General features: G+C 34.3%; 1 protein-coding gene across 1 annotated transcript; it reads left to right on the top strand.

The window, feature by feature from the left end:
• The first annotated feature begins 999 nt into the window (after positions 1 to 999).
• Positions 1,000 to 19,705, top strand: LOC146158018 (microfibril-associated glycoprotein 4-like). The gene is made up of 7 exons (XM_083385835.1): positions 1,000 to 1,071; positions 17,331 to 17,610; positions 17,826 to 17,878; positions 18,158 to 18,254; positions 18,464 to 18,560; positions 18,702 to 18,833; positions 19,196 to 19,705. The coding sequence occupies exons 2-7, from the start codon at positions 17,340 to 17,342 to the stop codon at positions 19,374 to 19,376; spliced, it is 831 nt and encodes a 276-aa protein (XP_083241961.1). The 5' UTR covers positions 1,000 to 1,071; positions 17,331 to 17,339; the 3' UTR covers positions 19,377 to 19,705.
• Positions 19,706 to 19,976: the final 271 nt, after the last annotated feature.

The raw sequence follows: 19,976 nt of genomic DNA, 5'->3' as shown, positions 1-19,976 counted from the left end.
TTTTAGATTTAGCTTTCGTTTGCCAAATATTTTCTTCAGTTACATAATATCATATTTGATGATTTAATGTTTTCCGTATTGTTGTGTGTAAAATTCCCGAGTTTTCCTGCTTCAGTCCGCCTCGTTTCAAACTTGGCATGCAACCTTTTGCAGGTGGTATTCCCACGCCCCCACTTGTTTTGCTGGCGTCTGATTCCCGCTGCAAATTGGCCTCAGAATGGCCGCTATAATGCCTAGCCATGTTCAAAAAGTTCCGACAATGTCTTATTGGCCAAAATGACGTAACTTTCGTGTTCTTTTTCTTCCTACGTATTGGCTATATACAGGTTGTTTCTTAGCGGCTTTGCGGCATTCTCTAGAGAAGTCTTTGGCGCAGTGTTTGGTGCAGTGTTGAGCCGACAGTGGCGACAATAGGCCGTGGCTGTCACAGTAACTTTGAAACAAATACACGTTTATTAATGCTAATGGATAACGTTTTAATTCGTTGTAACAATATAGTTTTGATTGGTATTTTAGTTGTGATTTTGACAGGTAGCATATCTGGCCAGAAACCTTCGCAACAACAAGAACTTACGCAGTTGGAACCTGCCGGGCAACTGTAAGGGGTCAGGCGCCAGGCCCCAGTGCACAAGTCGCGGCGGGGCACTTGGCGTTTTTTTTACAATGTGCGCACTTTTTAAAATGCCTTAAAAAATGTGCGCATTTTTTTTACAATGTACGCACTTTTTTTAAAATGCCTTAAAATGTGCGCACATTTTTAAGTTAGAGTCAGAGTTTGGAATAAAGTTGAGTTATAGTTAAGAGGTTTTTGTACAATAGTTAAATCCACAGTTATTGGATGTTTGCTGTCAAATGATTTGCTGCAAAATGTTTGAGTATAGCCAAGTAGAATGCAGCTGCTCAAAATTTAACCTAAAGCAGTGTTAAAGTATAAAACAAAATATGATTAATTTTTAAAAAATATTTCTTTTTGATTAATAGAAAAATGTGACGTTTCGTTGGTCGGTTACAAACGTGTTAAAATATCGGCGCAAGGAAAGAAAATAAACAATTCCTGGAGAATTTGTTAAGGTAAATATGTTTTTGGAACACTTATATACGGATCTGTTCATAAGTTTAATGTTAAAAATAACGGCCCAAATAGACATAAAAAAGCGACATGCTTAATGCTCATTAGTGATATGAATCAGTGATATGAATATGAAGGCCCATGTAGCATTTAACTGCAATATTACTTCCAACGCTACAGCCCACTATTTTCACCATTATGTTGTATATGTATTTTTGTTATATTTAAATCCTGCAGAGTTCAAGTTCAAGAGTTAAAAACAAAAATAAGGAATACAATAATACTTTACTGGAAAATTTCTTCTAGCCTAAATATTCTTACTTTCCATCAATTTTTTAATTCTGGTTAGTTGATGCTTTATACGAAAATGAGGATAAAAGTGTTAAAAAGTCACGCTGGGAATGAAATTAGAATGTGAATTTGCTTCCAGAAACGTTTTGTTGTTTACGTCACTCGTAATGTTGAACGAGCAGAATCTACAACTTGCGAACGGAAAAAATTATTTTGAGTAGCTGGGTTGAACGGATCTGTTCCAAAGGTCTTTTTTATACTAGCCCTGTGTGACTCGAGGCAGATTTTAAGCACTTTTTCCATCAAAAGCTCAACTCCCTTTTTTTATTTAGTAATTTATTTAAGTAATTTTTTTATTTTTTTATTTAATACTTATTTTTTTAAATTGTTTTTAATATTTATTTTTTTTTGTAATATTTTTGTAATATTTTTTTTTTTAATTTTTTTATTTAATAATTTGTTTTCTCATTATTATTTTTTGATTTTAAATTAAAAAAAAAATGGATGGCAGTCATGGGCAACCATAATACTCTTGTATGGTGGCCCATGGCTGCCATCCTGTTTTTTTCAATTTGAAAAAAAAATGGAAAAATAAAAAAATCATTAAATAAAATAAAATAAAATATAACAAAAAGAAAAAAAAGAAATTGAAAAAAAAGAAAAAAAGGAATAATAAAAAATATTACAAAAATTAAAAAAAAAAAAAAAATATTAAAAAAAATTAAAAAAAAATTATTTCATGAAAAAAAAAACTTGACGTGGCCCAGGACTGCCATTCCCATGTAAAACACATTGCGGTCGAACATGCGGCTAACCAAACTTTCAATCATCAACTGCGGGTTTAAAGATACTCTTGCAAGTTCTGTCAGGTTTTACCCACGCTTGTGCGTTGCTCGTAACAACCACATTGACATCAGGGGACTGTTACGTTGTTTTGTACAATGTGCGCAAAAATGTGTAAAATATTTGCGCACTTTTTAAACTGCCATCAAATATGTGCGCACTTTTCAAACTGCCTTTAAAAATGTGCGCATTTTTTCACAATGTGCGCAAAAATGCTTTTAAAATACACAATATGCGCACAATTTTAAGTTACGTTGAGTTAAAGTTTAGAGTTTTTTGTACAATAGTTAAAACGACAGTTATTGGATGTTTGCTGTCAAATTAGTTTTGCTTGTTTTAGACTACAAACCATTCGTCGAATATTTGTTCTTAATCGCGATAATTCGGGATGAAATGGACGAAATGCTTTTCAATGGGTTTGACTTTATAATAAGTTACGTTAAAACTAAAATATACTTAATACTCGGTTAAAACTTGTAATCAGTACAATTTGATTGGGTTAAATCACATATAAGTACATGTATAATTAGATTTTGTCATTTAACCATAAGTTTGTGATATTACGTCATTTATTTTATATGAACCCCAAGCTCAGACGGGAGTCTAACGTTTTTGTTTGGGGCATGACAATTTTTATACCGATGACATCACAAAGTTACGTCATAACGTGACAAAAGTAGCCGGGACGTCATAAAAAGTAGCCTGAAGAACACCTCACAGTTTGCTTATTTTTTCGGTTGGTGAGGTTACTTTTATTACAGATAATAAATATACATTAAAAATATTTTGTCTATTGACAAAGCGAAAAACGGCTTAAAATCAATAAAGTTGTTCAACTTTTTATTTTTAAGTTTGCGATGAGTCATAGGATTTTGGGGTGGAAGCATTTTTTAAAAACGTACCAAGGATCACTAGAAATGTAATTCCTATTGCCCCCCACCCCCTTTGGATCCACCCATGACCCAACCTACCCATAAATTCCCCAATTCCACCCATAGTTCGCAGTTTTTTCCGATGTTTTCTACCCACCATAAAAAGCCAATCACTTTGCAAGTGAAGTCCATTATGCAAAGTCGCAATGCAATCAGTGAAGCGTAACCGACTTTTTGCCAGACGATAAAAAAGAGATTTCCAGACACTTCTTGTAATTTTGAAAAAAGATTTCTTGAAATAGCGTTTATTGCTGGAAAGGCTTAAATCACATCAGAGGTATGCTTTCTAGAAATGTGCGAAAGAAAGTCAAAGTATGTTTTATTTAAACATAACCTGTTTTAGGTAAATTAAACCAGTAAGCATTGTAAGATAGGTCAAGGCTTTAAATCTGTCAGAAAAACAGTTAATTGACAGCTTCAAAGGTTTAATATTGTCAGGTTTCTAATTAAATTAATTAGAGCAAAATGAGGCTAATTCTAATTTAAATCAACTTTTATATTGACTGTGTGCTCTAATTCTAGTTCTAATCCAGCGGTCGGCAACCTACGGCCCGCGGATTCTTTACCGTTGCGCCGTGGAAGGCTGTCAAGTGCGTAGCGCAAAATGGGAAAAAGTATTAAAAAATATTGGATATACATTTTATAACATTATTTTTATTTTCTATTTTCTGCAATGTAATAAAAACTCGCGAAAAATTTAAATGAAATACCGGTATACCAAAAAAAATCGCGATTTTTTCAAGTTTGGTTTTGGCCCGCGACTAGAAAAAGATTGCAGACCCCTGTTCTAATCTAATTCGGATTTTACCAAAAATGTTACTTCTTCCAACGACATTTTTATTCTCTCAGTCGAAATAAAGAATTATATGGGCCGAAAATTTATTTTCGGGACATATCTTGTTTTTGCCCGAAAATGTTTCAGACCGATTTTTGTCCGAAGCTTTATAGAAAAAGTATACATCGTATAATTCTCAAAATTTCAGACAAGACATAACAGTGGTATGTAGGTGTGCATAAGAGGTTTATGAGTTTACTTCTAGGCACCTTCGATTAGGGGACAAAAAACCTAAAAAAATTTTGACGTCATCGTTTTTATCTAGCGGTATAAAAACTCAGTACAGAATTCGGTTATAGTGGCTTGCTTTGTTTAGCTCGGAAAGCGACTAGACGCCTGCTGCTTTATTGTCCCGCGGTGCGACTTTCATTGAGCTCAGTGGCTCGTCTTAGTAAGTCATTGGCAAATTATAGTATACCATGAGCGTTAACCATCTTAATAGAGTGATTATATATTCTTTTTAAATATGTTAGCTGTCCAAAATTTAATAGTATGGCCGTACGCATTATCTACAAAAGTCTATTTATCAAATATATTTTTGGAATATCCCGAAATACCTCGTCGAATTTGAATTTATTGTCGTAATATATTGAAGAGACAAAGCCATTTACTAAAGTTTCACCCATCGTAGAACGCAGAGAAGCACTACGGGAAGCTACATTTATATGGCGTTCGTGAACTGTGTCGCCAGATTGAACCATACAGACAAAAACTCTTAAGTTTTAACATAGGTAAAGTTTTAAGGCGGAAAGTGCATTTTTGTCACTGTTTGTGGGAACGGGATTTTAATTTTGAGGCGGCGAAAATAAAATTCTAAATAAAGAGAGTATTTTGATAAAGTGAAATTTGCGTATAGTCTTTGCCAAACTTATGTAAATGAAAATGATTCTCTTGGCAAACTGTCCCTTTCGCATTTGAGCCATAAATTAAGGCGGGAATTTTTTTCCTGCGCTTTGCCTTTTAGGAAGAGGCTTCTCTTAGTAAATAGCTTACTGATCTTACAAAACAAGATATTTTACCGCCACGAAGTTAAATGCGAAATCTGGAGGTAGTGTAGACATCTGTGTTAGCACCTGTTGTAATTGTTGCTCCATCCAAACAAATCAACACCAGGCTTCCACAACTTAAAATTCTTCAAGGGCGCAGCAAGCAAAACTAAAGTTTCGCGGGCCGCATACTGAAGTTAAATTCTTTTTAAGGGATGGCTAAACAAATTTAAAAAATGTTAAAAATTACAAGATCGCAAAAGTATAGCAAACCATAGGCGTTAAACCATTTTAAGGAAATGATTATATTTGCTTTTAAAACATGTTAGGCCAAAATTTAACATGGTCGGTCCGTACGCATTATGTGCGTAAATTATATTTATCAAATATATGTTTCGATCAATCCCCAAAATCTACGCCATATTTGAACCCCTTTCGCATCTGAGCAATAATTTAAGTGGAGATGTTTTCGGCCCATATCTTTAAGGAAAATAAAAAATAAAATATAAAATATATAATGTGAAATAGTAAATAATAAAAAATGAAGTTAAATAAAGTAATAAAAGTAAAAAATAAAAAAGTGAAATGACAAAAAAGAAATAAAAAAAAGAAAATAAAATAAAAAAATAAAAATAAAAAATGAAAAATAAAAAATAAAAAATAAATCTATTAAAAATATTCAAAACAAGTGGGGAAGTTTTTCATCTGTTTTTGCTTGCAGAAACAAGTTAAAGACATCCTATGGAGCATGCAGGTATATACTTAACCACAAACCAATGTGAAACTAGACAGGGTGCGCGGTTTTTGTATATTTTGCTAGGGGGGTATAGCGCAGATCTACTATATTATACCAGGGGGGGGTATAGCGAAGTTCCACTATACTTTACCAGGGTGTTATTCCTTGGTTATTCTATATTCTTTCAACGGGTCTTATTTGTCAGTGTCCATATACTCCCAATGTTGTGCTTCCAGTTTCGGTGCTTTAGCAGGCAAAAGCGGATGTGGCCCGAAGTTGCGTGTTATAGGTTGGACATGGTGCACTTTTACAAGATTGATTGCCAGTGGTCTTAATATAAATTTTGCTGCGAAGCAAACCTATAACTTGTCTTTATAATTAAAAAATGTTTGACAAATTTTTCTTGCACCCCTATACGCCTCTAATTGGGACAAAAGTCAATAGTGTGATGTATTCGAATTAGTGCTTTACAGCTATCTACTCCAATCTAGCGGCAGAAAACCTTCAATACAGAATTTGTTCATATCGCTTGCCTTATTCTTTGTTCATATCGCTTGCCTTATATGCGAAGCGGCTGGCTCCCTGCTGTGCTTTTTTTGTCCAGCGCGTGAACATTCATTGTGCAAAGTGTCTCGTCTTAGTGAAACTAAGCGCGTGCGACTTGTCTTTTAGAAAGAGGCTTTTCTTAGTGAATTAACTTATTGCTCTTACAAAACAACATATTTTACCGCCGCAAGTTTAAATAAAAATCTGCCAGGCAGTGTACACCACTCTGTTTGCAATTTTTTTTCAATAAAAAAATCACTTAAATTTCTATATTTTTGGTTAATTATTTTCCCCCATGGGTTAATTATTTTGAGTTGAAGGTCAAAATTTTGCTTTGAAGCAACCTATAATTTGTCTTTATAATTGAAAACTATTTAACAATGTTTTCTTTAGTTTTTAAGATACCTCCAAACACAAAAACGGCCGAATTTTAATTTTACCCCCCTAAAATACTCCCCCTTTTTCAAGAGGTAAAATGTTTATTTTAACATCAGCTTTAAATGGTTCTCTAACATTTGTAAAATTTTCAGATTTTTATGTCATTTCCTTCCAGTGTAAATATATCATTTAAATTTCCTAAAGTGTTTTGCATTTTGACCCCCCGGATGAACAGTTCAGATGTAAGGTTTAAAATTTTGTTACTTAGCATTGTATATGTCATGTATCCATCATCCATAATTATATCAGGTTTTTTTACATTTTTTTTATCTCTGAAAAGTGCCTAAAATCAAAATTAACTAAAAATGAGAGTTTTTCCCCCCTAAAACCACCCCTTAGAACCTGGGCAAATTTTTTTTATATTAGAAACAACTTTGGGAGGGTATTTAACAGTTGTGATAATTTCATGTTCCAACTATGTTTTTTTCCTTGTCAAAAGTGAGCCACAAAAAATTAACTGAAAAAAAACAAATAAATAAAACTAGACAGGGTGTGCGGTTTTTGTATATTTTGCTAGGGGGTTATAGCGCGGTTCTACTATATTATACCAGGGGGGGGGAGGGGGGGGGGGGTATAGCGCAGTTCCACTATACTTTACCAGGGTGTTATTCCTTGGTTATTCTATATTCTTTCAACGGGTCTTATTTGTCAGTGTCCATATACTCCCAATGTTGTGCTTCCAGTTTCGGTGCTTTAGCAGGCAAAAGCGGATGTGGCCCGAAGTTGCGTGTTATAGGTTGGACATGGTGCACTTTTACAAGATCGATTGCCAGTGGTCTTAATATAAATTTGGCTGCGAAGCAAACCTATAACTTGTCTTTATATTTGAAAAATATTTGACAATTTTTTCTTGCACACCTATACGCCTCTAATTGGGACAAAAATCAATAGTGTGATGTGTTCGATTTAGTTTTGTACAGCTATCTACTCTAAACTAGCGGCAGAAAACCTTCAATACAGAATTTGTCCATATCGCTTGCCTTATTCTGGCCGCGAAGCGGCAGGCTCCCTGCTGTGCTTTTTTTGTCCAGCGCGTGCAACATCCATTGTGCAAAGTGTCTCGTCTTAGTGAAACTAAGCGCGTGCGACTTGCCTTTTAGAAAGAGGCTCCTCTTAGTAAATTAACTTATTGCTCTTACAAAACAACATATTTTACCGCCGCAAGTTTAAATGAAAAGTCTGCCAGGCAGTGTACACCACTTTGTTTGCAATTTTTTCCATCAAAAAATCACTTTAATTTCCTATATTTTTGGTTAATTATTTTCCCCCATGGGCTAATTATTTTGAGTTGAAGGTCAAAATTTTGCTGTGAAGCAACCTATAATTTGTCTTTATAATTGAAAACTATTTAACAATGTTTTCTTTAGTTTTTTAGACACCTCTAAACACAAAAACGGCCGAATTTTAATTTTGCCCCCCTAAAATACTCCCCTATTTTCAAGAGGTAAAATGTTTATTTTAACATCAGCTTTAAATGGTTCTCTAACATTTGTGAAATTTTCAGATTTTTATGTCATTTCCTTTTAGTGTAAATATATCATTGTAATTTCCTAAAGTGTTGTGCATTTTGACCCCCCGGATAAACAGTTCAGGGCTAATGTTTAAAATTTTGTTACTTAGCATTGTATATGTCATGTATCCATCATCCATAAATATATCAGATTTTTTTTACATTTTTTCATCTCTGAAAAGTGCCGAAAATCAAAATTAACGAAAAATGACAGTTTTAACCCCTAAAAACTACCCCTTACAACCTAGGCAATTTTTTTTATATTAGAAACAACTTTGGGAGGGTATTTAACAGTTGTGAAAATTTCATGTTCCAACTAGGTTTTTTTCCTTGTCAAAAGTGAGCCATAAAAAATTGACTAAAAAAAAAAAAAAAAAAAATTAGAACCTAGGCAATTTTTTTTATATTAGAAACAACTTTGGGAGGGTATTTAACAGTTGTGAAAATTTCAAGTTCCAACTATGTTTTTTTCCTTGTCCAAAGTGAGCCATAAAAAATTGACTGAAAAAAAAAAAAATAAAATAATTCGGATAAAAACAACATGTGTCCAAAAAAAAATTTTTTTTTTCGGGCCACATAACTAGACAGGGTGTGCGGCGAAGCGGCTGGCTCCCTGCTGTGCTTTTTTTGTCCAGCGCGTGCAACATCCATTGTGCAAAGTGTCTCGTCTTAGTGAATTACCTTATTGCTCTTACAAAACAACATATTTTACCGCCGCAAGTTTAAATAAAAAATCTGCCAGGCAGTGTACACCACTTTGTTTGCAATTTTTTTTCCATCAAAAAATCACTTTAATTTCTATATTTTTGGTTAAATATTTTCCCCCATGGTTTAATTATTTTGAGTTGAATGTCAAAATTTTGCTGTGAAGCAACCTATAATTTGTCTTTATAATTAAAAACTGTTTTACAACGTTTTCTTTAGTTTTTTAGACACGTCTAAACACAAAAACGGCCGATTTTTAATTTTGCCCCCCTAAAATACTCCCCTTTTATCAAGACGTAAAATGTTTATTTTAACATCAGCTTTAAATGGTTCTCTAACATTTGTGAAATTTTCAGATTTTTATGTCATTTCCTTCTAGTGTAAATATATCCTTGAAATTTCCTAAAGTGTTGTGCATTTTGACCCCCCGGATAAACAGTTCAGGGCTAATGTTTAAAATTTTGTTACTTAGCATTGTATATGTCATGTATCCATCATCCACAAATATATCAGATTTTTTTACATTTTTTTATCTCTGAAAAGTGCCTAAAACCAAAATTAACAAAAAATGACAGTTTTGCCCCCCTAAAAACCACCCCTTAGAACCTAGGCATTTTTTTATATTAGAAACAACTTTGGGAGGGTATTTAACAGTTGTGAAAATTTCATGTTCCAACTATGTTTTTTTCCTTGCCAAAAGTGTGCCACAAAAATATTGACTGGAAAAACAAAAATAATAACTAGACAGGGTGTGCGGTTGTTTTATATTTTGCTAAGGGGTTATAGCGCGGTTCTACTATATTATACCAGGGGGGTATAGCGCAGTTCCACTATACTTTACCAGGGTGTTATACCTTGGTTATTCTATATTCTTTCAACGGGTCTTATTTGTCAGTGTCCATATACTCCCAATGTTGTGCTTCCAGTTTCGGTGCTTTAGCAGGCAAAAGCGGATGTGGCCTGAAGTTGCGTGTTATAGGTTGGACATGGTGCACTTTTACAAGATTGATTGCCAGTGGTCTTAATATAAATTTGGCTGCGAAGCAAACCTATAACTTGTCTTTATAATTGAAAAATATTTGACAATTTTTTCTTGCACCTCTATACGCCTCTAATTGGGGACAAAAATCAATAGTGTGATGTGTTCGATTTAGTTCTTTGCAGCTATCTACTATAATCTAGCGGCAGAAAACCTTCAATACAGAATTTGTTCATATCGCTTGCCTTATTCTGGTCGCGAAGCGGCTGGCTCCCTGCTGTGCTTTTTTTGTCCAGCGCGTGCAACATCCATTGTGCAAAGTGTCACGTCTTAGTGAATTAACTTATTGCTCTTACAAAACAACATATTTTACCGCCACAAGTTTGAATGAAAAATCTGCCAGGCAGTGCAAACCACTTTGTGTGCAATTTTTTTTCCATCAAAAAATCACTTTAATTTCTATATTTTTGGTTAATTATTTTCCCCAATGGGTTAATTATTTTGAGTTGAAGGTCAAAATTTTGCTGTGAAGCAACCTATAATTTGTCTTTATGATTGAAAACTATTTAACAATGTTTTCTTTAGTTTTTAAGATACCTCTAAACACAAAAATGGCCGAATTTTAATTTTGCCCCCCTAAAATACTCCCCTATTTTCAAGAGGTATAATGTTTATTTTAACATCAGCTTTAAATGGTTCTCTAACATTTGTGAAATTTTCAGATTTTTATGTCATTTCCTTCTAGTGTAAATATATCATTGAAATTTCCTAAAGTGTTGTGCATTTTGACCCCCCGGATAAACAGTTCAGGGCTAATGTTTAAAATTTTGTTACTTAGCATTGTATATGTCATGTATCCATCATCCATAAATACATCAGATTTTTTTTACATTGTTTTATCTCTGAAAAGTGCCGAAAACCAAAATTAACAAAAAATGACAGTTTTACCCCCCTAAAAACCACCCCTTAGAACCTAGGCAATTTTTTTTTATATTAGAAACAACTTTGGGAGGGTATTTAACAGTTGTGAAAATTTCATGTTCCAGCTATGTTTTTTTCCTTGTCAAAAGTGAGCCATAAAAAATTGACTGAAAAAAAAAAATAAAAAAAACTAGACAGGGTGTGCGGTTTTTGTATATTTTGCTAGGGGTTATAGCGCGGTTCTACTATATTATACCAGGGGGGGTATAGCGCAGTTCCACTATACTTTACCAGGGTGTTATTCCTTGGTTATTCTATATTCTTTCAACGGGTCTTATTTTTCAGTGTCCATATACTCCCAATGTTGTGCTTCCAGTTTCGGTGCTTTAGCAGGCAAAAGCGGATGTGGCCCGAAGTTGCGTGTTATAGGTTGGACATGGTGCACTTTTACAAGATTGATTGTCAGTGGTCTTAATATAAATTTGGCTGCGAAGCAAACCTATAACTTGTCTTTATAATTGAAAAATATTTGACAAATTTTTCTTGCATCCCTATACGCCTCTAATTGGGGATAAAAATCAATAGTGTTATGCGTTCGATTTAGTTCTTTACAGCTATCTACTCTAATCTAGCGACATAAAACCTTCAATACAGAATTTGTTCATATCGCTTGCCTTATTCTGGCCGCGAAGCGGCTGGCTCCCTGCTGTGCTTTTTTTGTCCAGCGCGTGCAACATCCATTGTGCAAAGTGTCTCGTCTTAGTAATTAAATTATTGCTCTTACAAAACAACATATTTTACCGCCGCAAGTTTAAATAAAAAATCTGCCAGGCAGTGTACACCACTTTGTTTGCAATTTTTTTCCATCAAAAAATCACTTTAATTTCTATATTTTCGGTTAATTATTTTCCCCCATGGGTTAATTATTTTGAGTTGAAGTTCAAAATTTTGCTGTGAAGCAACCTATAATTTGTCTTTATAATTGAAAACTATTTAACAATGTTTTCTTTAGTTTTTTAGACACCTCTAAACACAAAAATGGCCGAATTTTAATTTTGCCCCCCTAAAATACTCCCCTATTTTCAAGAGGTAAAATGTTTATTTTAACATCAGCTTTAAATGGTTCTCTAACATTTGGGAAATTTTCAGATTTTTATGTCATTTCCTTCTAGTGTAAATATATCATTGAACTTTCCTAAAGTGTTGTGCATTTTGACCCCCCGGATAAACAGTTCAGGGCTAATGTTTAAAATTTTGTTACTTAGCATTGTATATGTTATGTATCCATCATCCATAAATATATCCGTTTTTTTTACATTTTTTCATCTCTGAAAAGTGCCGAAAACCAAAATTACCAAAAAATGATAGTTTTACCCCCCTAAAAACCACCCCTTAGAACCTAGGCAATTTTTTTTATGTTAGAAACAACTTTGGGAGGGTATTTAACAGTTGTGAAAATTTCATTTTCCAACTATGTTTTTTTCCTTGTCCAAAGTGAGCCATAAAAAATTGACTGAAAAAAAAAAAAAAAAATAATAATTCGGACAAAAACAACATGTGTCCAAAAAAAAATTTTTTTTTTCGGGCCACATAAAAACTAGACAGGGTGTGCGGTTTTTGTATATTTTGCTAGGGGGTTATAGCGCGGTTCTACTATATTATACCAGGGGGGGTATAGCGCAGTTCCACTATACTTTACCAGGGTGTTATTCCTTGGTTATTCTATATTCTTTCAACGGGTCTTATTTGTCAGTGTCCATATACTCCCAATGTTGTGCTTCCAGTTTCGGTGCTTTAGCAGGCAAAAGCGGATGTGGCCCGAAATTGCGTGTTATAGGTTGGACATGGTGCACTTTTACAAGATTGATTGCCAGTGGTCTATATATAAATTTGGCTGCGAAGCAAACCTATAACTTGTCTTTATAATTGAAAGATATTTGACAATTTTTTCTCGCACCCCTATACGCCTATAATTGGGGACAAAAATCAATAGTGTGATGTGTTCGATTTAGTTCATTACAGCTATCTACTCTAATCTAGCGGCAGAAAACCTGCAATACAGAATTTGTTCATATCGCTTGCCTTATTCTGGCCGCGAAGCGGCTGGCTCCCTGCTGTGCTTTTTTTGTCCAGCGCGTGCAACATCCATTGTGCAAAGTGTCTCGTCTTAGTGAAACTAAGTGCGTGCGACTTGTCTTTTAGAAAGTGGCTTCTCTTAGTGAATTAACTTATTGCTCTTACAAAACAACATATTTTACCGCCACAAGTTTAAGTAAAAAATCTGCCCGACAGTGTACACCACTTTGTGTGGAATTTTTTTCCATCAAAAATCACTTTAATTTCTGTATTTTTGGTTAAATATTTTCCCCCATGGGTTAATTATTTTGAGTTGAAGGTTAAAATTTTGCTGTGAAGCAACCTATAATTTGTCTTTAAAATTGAAAACTGTTTTGCAATGTTTTCTTTAGTTTTTTAGACACCTCTAAACACAAAAACGGCCGAATTTTAATTTTGCCCCCCTGAAATACTCCCCTTTTTTCAAGAGGTAAAATGTTTATTTTAACATCAGCTTTAAATAGTTCTCTAACATTTGTGAAATTTTCAGATTTTTATGTCATTTCCTTCTAGTGTAAATATATCAGTGAAATTTCCTAAAGTGTTGTGCAATTTGACCCCCCGGATAAACAGTTCAGGGGCAAGGTTTAAAATTTTTTGACTTAGCATTGCATATGTGATGTATCCATCATCCATAAATATATCAGATTTTTTTTTTTTACATTTTTTTTATCTCTGAAAAGTGCCTAAAACCAAAATTAGCAAAAAATGACAGTTTTGCCCCCCTAAACGCCACCCCTTAGAACCTAGGCAAATTTTTTTTATATTAGAAACAACTTTGGGAGGGTATTTAACAGTTGTAAAAAATTTCATGTTCCAACTATGTTTTTTTCCTCGCCAAAAGTGAGCCATAAAAAATTGACTGAAAAAAAAAAAAAAAAAAAATAGACAGGGTGTGCGGTTTTTGTATATTTTGCTAGGGGGTTATAGCGCGGTTCTACTATATTATACCAGGGGGGGTATAGCGCAGTTCCACTGTACTTTACCAGGGTGCTATACCTTGGTTATTCTATATTCTTTCAACGGGTCTTATTTGTCAGTGTCCATATACTCCCAATGTTGTGCTTCCAGTTTCGGTGCTTTAGCAGGCAAAAGCGAATGTGGCCCGAAGTTGCGTGTTATAGGTTGGACATGGTGCACTTTTACAAGATTGATTGCCAGTGGTCCTAATATAAATTTGGCTGCGAAGCAAACCTATAACTTGTCTTTATAATTAAAAAATATTTGACAATTTTTTCTTGCACCCCTATACGCCTCTAATTGGGGACAAAAGTCAATAGTGTGATGTATTCGAATTAGTTTTTTACAGCTATCTACTCCAATCTAGCGGCAGAAAACCTTCAATACAGAATTTGTTCATATCGCTTGCCCTATGCTTTGTTCATATCGCTTGCCTTATTCTCTCCGCGAAGCGGCTGGCTCCCTGCTGTGCTTTCTTTGTCCAGCGCGTGCAACATTCATTGTGCAAAGTGTCTCGTCTTAGTGAAACTTAGAGCGTGCGACTTTTCTTTTAGAAAGAGGCTTTTCTTAGTGAATCACCTTATTGCTCTTACAAAACAACATATTTTACCGCCACAAGTTTAAATGAAAAATCTGCCAGGCAGTGTACACCACTCTGTTTGCCATTTTTTTCCATAAAAAAATCACTTTAATTTCTATATTTTTGGTTAATTATTTTTCCACCCTGGGTTAATTATTTTGAGTTGAAGGTCAAAATTTTGCTGTGAAGCAACCTATAATTTGTCTTTATAATTGAAAACAATTTAACAATATTTTCTTTAGTTTTTAAGATACCTCCAAACACAAAAACGGCCGAATTTTAATTTTACCCCCCTAAAATACTCCCCCTTTTTCAAGAAGTAAAATGTTTATTTTAACATCAGCTTTAAATGGTTCTCTAACATTTGTGAAATTTTCAGATTTTTATGTCATTTCCTTCCAGTGTAAATATATCATTGAAATTTCCTAAAGTGTTTTGCATTTTGACCCCCCGGATAAACAGTTCAGGGGTAAGGTTTAAAATTTTGTTACTTATCATTGCATATTTCATTTATCCATCATCCATAATTATCTCAGATTTTTTTACATTTTTTTTATCTCGGAAAAGTGCCTAAAACCAAAATTAACAAAAAATGACAGTTTTACCCCCCTAAAAACCACCCCTTAAAACCTACGCAATTTTTTTTATATTAGAAACAACTTTGGGAGCGTATTTAACAGTTGTAAAAAATTTCATGTTCCAACTATGTTTTTTTTTCCTTATTTCCATAAAAAAATTTTTTTTTTCGGGCCACATAATGAATAATATTTAAAAGTTTCCCTGGTAAATAAGCTATTTATAACAACGCACTAACACTTTAAAAATATGTACTGAAATAAAGTAAACACTGGGCCCTGAAAATATGCACTCCGAAAAAATATACAACAACCGCACCCCTGTCTAGTTTAAATTAATACTCTTTGGTCGAAACCACTTGCATGTAATTTTTACAGTCTGAAAGAGCAAACGTAAAAATAGCACAGAAAAATTCACCAGTTACATTCTGATGAGAATAAATTACGATTTAAACTAAATTGATTGTGAATAATGAAATGCAATTCTAGTTCAAATTCTAGTTTATATAATTTTTTAAAGATTTACTGAATCTAATCTAACTTGAGAAAAAAATTAAATAATTTAATTACATCTGTTTTTCTTTTTTAATTACATCTGTTTTTCTTTATTGCGCAAAAATGTTAACAGCTGCCTTGAGCTAAAGAGTTGAAATATGAAAAAATGTCCAAAGTGCTGATTCCTTATTCTGCGCAGTTCTACAAAAGCCTGGATTTTCATCTGTTCGTGTTCACTTCTTGAAAGGTTTTGTCATTTTGGTTAGGTTATAAATAGAGCGATTCTTTGTTAACTTAAAAATGCGAAATTTTTACCTTAAATTTAAAATTTTAACAATTTTCGACCTAAAAACATGTATTTTTGACAAAATTTTGACCTATTAGAATACATTGATTTAAACAATATATTGTTTTTTTAAGTACTGCATTAGTGTGCTGGTGTCGTCAGCCACATGTTTTTGATGTTTTACTGACCACCGGTCGAACACAATCAGTTACTCTTTCGGGTTTATGCAAAATACTTTTTGATGTTTTTTGTCATTTAATAAAAACAAACAACTATAAAAATGCCAAACAAGAACAAGACGCAATTTATTTACAGTTGAAATACAACGCAAAATAATTGCAGAAAATTTAAAAAAGATCTAGTTATCGAAATAGGAAATGGAATAATTGCAAATCAAAACTAGGCCTGGTGGTTAATTCTGCGAGCTCGTATATACCGTGCATTGCTTTAATGAAGACATATACATTAAAACGATGTTATCGATTGACAAAGCGAAAAAGCGGCTTAAAATCGTTAAAGTTGTCCAAACTTTTATTTTTAAGTTCGCGATGTGTCACAGGATTTTGGGGAGAAAGTATTTTATAAAAATGGACCAAGGCTCACTAGAAATGTAATTTCTATTGCCCCCCACCCCCTTTGGATCCACCCATGGCCCCAACCTACCCATAAATTCCCCAATTCCACCCATAGTTCGCAGTTCATTCAGATGTTTTCTACCCACCATAAAAAAACAATCGCTTTGCAAGTGAAGTCCATTATGCAAAGTCGCAATGCAATCAGTGAAGCGTAACAGACTTTTTTGCCAGACGAAAAAAAGAGATTTCCAGACACTTCTTGTGATTTTAAAGGAAGCTTTCTTGAAATAGCGTTCATTGCTGGAAAGGCTTAAATAACATCACAGGTATGCTTTCTAGAAATGTGCGAAAGAAAGTCAAGGGCACTGGTCTAGAATCCTACCACAATTAATTAATAAACGCACAACATTTGGGTTAGGTTGCTAGTTAGCGTTGGCTGATTTTAACATTTTCCATCTAAGGATCAACTTCTCCTAAATTTAAATATAAAAGCACAATCGTTTATTTTCTCTTCTTGCGACAACATTTTAATATAATCCCTCGCAATCAACCCAACAAAACAACACGAATATAAATAACGAAGTTTAGGGGACATTTTTGATTAGCCTATAAAAAAAAGACAAGATGCATGAAACTTGGAAATGTAACGCTTCCTAATTATTCAAACCCTGCCTTGACTTCCAATTTCCGGTGTGCTCAGGTGACTTCCGGTGACCAAAAGTAAAATTAAAGTGTTCAAAAGTGTCCTGAAGTGCAAAAAGTGTCTTTGGGTGAAAAAAATGGTTTGGTAAGTTATCGGAAGTTAGAATAAAAATGCCTTGCCCTGCCCTGCCTTGCCCTGCCATGGTTTGATTTGGCTTGCGTTGGTTTGCTATGGTTTGTTTTGATCAGATTTGTTTGTTTGATTGTTTTGGGTTGATTTGGTTTGATTAGGATTTGTTTTGTTTCGCCAGGAAAACAAAATGTTAGTTAAGTTTTTTTCAATCTGTCTCTCCTTCCTTGTGATTTGTGACGCAAACCGATGCAGTTACGTCACAGTTCCTGTTTGTGACAATGACGTCACAATATCACCAGGGACCCTAGGTGCGCCACGTGGAGCCAAAGGCGACCAAGGTCCTGCTGGTAAACTTGGGCCCAGGGGAATACCCGGATCTAGGGGGTTAAAGGGTGAAAAGGGTGAAGTTGCTCAGAGTGATGAAGGCGCTTTGCAAGAAATGTGGGAGAAAGTGAGAGGTAACTTGGTTCTACATCGCATGTGTGGGTGCTGTTTAAAGCAACACAATGATTAAATAACATAAAACCTAGAGTTAATTGCATCTTTATAATTTAATGATGTGAAGGTTCTGCTCTAGGCTTTATGCTGTAGGAAGCCACGTGGCTTGTAATGCGGTGTTTGTTTAAGTTATTTTCCAAACCAATGTAAATTTAAACAACAACAAACTTTTCAGAGTTGGAAAGGATTGCGACGACACTTAACTGGAGGGCAACACTTGAATGGACGGTAAGAGGACAACAACGCATTAACAATGCATTTGCAAAAAACGGGCATTGATTTGAATTGCATTTTGTAAGCTTTTATATAATTGTTGGTTAAATTCAGGTATTTAGATTTTTTTGCTAAAATGGGCGCACCAACTAGGGATGTTCGATAATATCGGATCGTAGCCGATTCCCTAACTCCTGCCAACAATTGAATCCACTGAATTTTATATTTTTGGTCGCCAACACAAACTTGCAAGGTTGCCACCAAACCAGTTTTCTACCAATTCTTGTTTTGCAGGTTTTCCAGCGAAGGTTTAACGGGAGTGTGGATTTCTATCGCAACTGGACCGAATACAAAAACGGATTTGGAGACTTTTCCGGCGAATTTTGGCTTGGTATGTGAGCGGCTTAAGTGCAATAAAAGTTTTAAAATTACTTTCGTACAACTGCCAAATTTAGCAGTTTTAAGTACGACATTAATCAAATGTAGCCAGAATCTTACACTACGTCACACACATATAAGGAAAGAACTTGTAAAACCACATACGCACTGTACGCAATTGTCGATTACACAACTTATGTTAAAAGTCTTCATAATGCACAGGCTTGGAAAGAATCCACACGCTAACATATGGAAAGCAGTGTCGGCTTCGCATTGATTTGTACGATTTCAACGATGCCCACCGATACGCAGAATACAGGTGAGTTAGTAAAATATCTAAAACATAATATACTGTATGTTTAGCGCAAGTACCGAAAATATTATTCGACTGCTTTCCCCATTCATTATGAAATGTACAACATTGGACTTTATCTTTGGTTTACAACGATGTTTTTTCCAGTTCATTCTCTGTTGGGAACGAGACTAGCAACTACACACTGCTGGTAGCTGGTTACAGTGGTACAGCTGGTGACAGTTTGGATTATCACAACGGAAAGCAGTTTTCAACCAAAGACAGAGACCACGACAGAAGGTAAGTCGATATTTGCGTTTTATGTTTGCAAGAAGAATTAAAAATTATGAAAATAAAAAAGGAAAAAATAATTGATATATTTTTTTGCAATCACACAAACTGCATTACTGCCATTCGACCACCTTATAAAGCGCATTAACACATAAAATAGTTAGGTCCAAATGTTATCGTTTTTTTATTTAGCAAATTTTGATAAATTTTTATTGCTGCTACTTTGCATTGGGGAAGTCACTTTTAACAAGAGATCAAATTTAAGTTACCATGGTAAGATGCTCTGTATTCACTTATACGTTGTTTAATTCTTGAATATTAATTTACAATTTTATGGATAATCGCTTTAACGATAGCATCCTGTTGTTTAGTGGCTGGAATTGCGCCAGCAAGTACCACGGAGCTTGGTGGTTCAACAATTGCCACTACTCGGACTTGAATGGGGAGTGGGCAAGAACATCGAGCGGATATGCCATGAACATCATCTGGGACAATTGGAAGGGTTATGATGTTCCATTGAAAGCTACTACAATGAAACTGAGATGCGATTGATCTGCTTATAATTGCTGGCAGCTTGTAAATACATTTCATGCATCGTGAAACTAAAAATTATTTCCTATCAGTCACCTTAGTTTTGCGCAAAATATTGAGTTTCGCAATAAAATATACAAACATAGATATATTAGATCTTCAATTTTTTTTTTTTTGAATAATCTTTATTTCTGTAAATAAAACCTACGGTAATTTGTTTGGACATTCACCCAGAACTCGATTTGGATCCCACAATTGTATATTTCTCTATTTCAGTATTGCAAACTCTTACGTCACGACACTTTGCCTATAACTGGATCGCTTATAAAATACATGACATCATACCTTTACTTGTTTGAAGTTTATAAGAAACTAGCTAAAATATTTTGTCAATTTGCCATATGTTAGTAATTAAATATAGTTTATAAAAACGAAAGTAAAGCAACAATAATTATTTGGAAAAAATGAAACGTTTACTTGTTTGAAGTTTATAAATTGAAATATTTTGTCAATTTGTCGTAATAGAGTTATATAAACCCAATTCTAGCACCTCTCAACCTGCGATTGGGTCACGTGATGCTTTTCAACCTGTGATCAAGTCACGTGATGATTTCCTCTCAT

The sequence above is a fragment of the Ascidiella aspersa genome, chromosome 3 (assembly GCF_963924565.1).
Source record: "Ascidiella aspersa chromosome 3, kaAscAspe10.2, whole genome shotgun sequence".
Classification (NCBI taxonomy): Eukaryota; Metazoa; Chordata; class Ascidiacea; order Phlebobranchia; family Ascidiidae; genus Ascidiella; species Ascidiella aspersa.
Note: the sequence above shows the minus strand (reverse complement) of the source record. Positions and strands in the feature narration are given on the sequence as shown.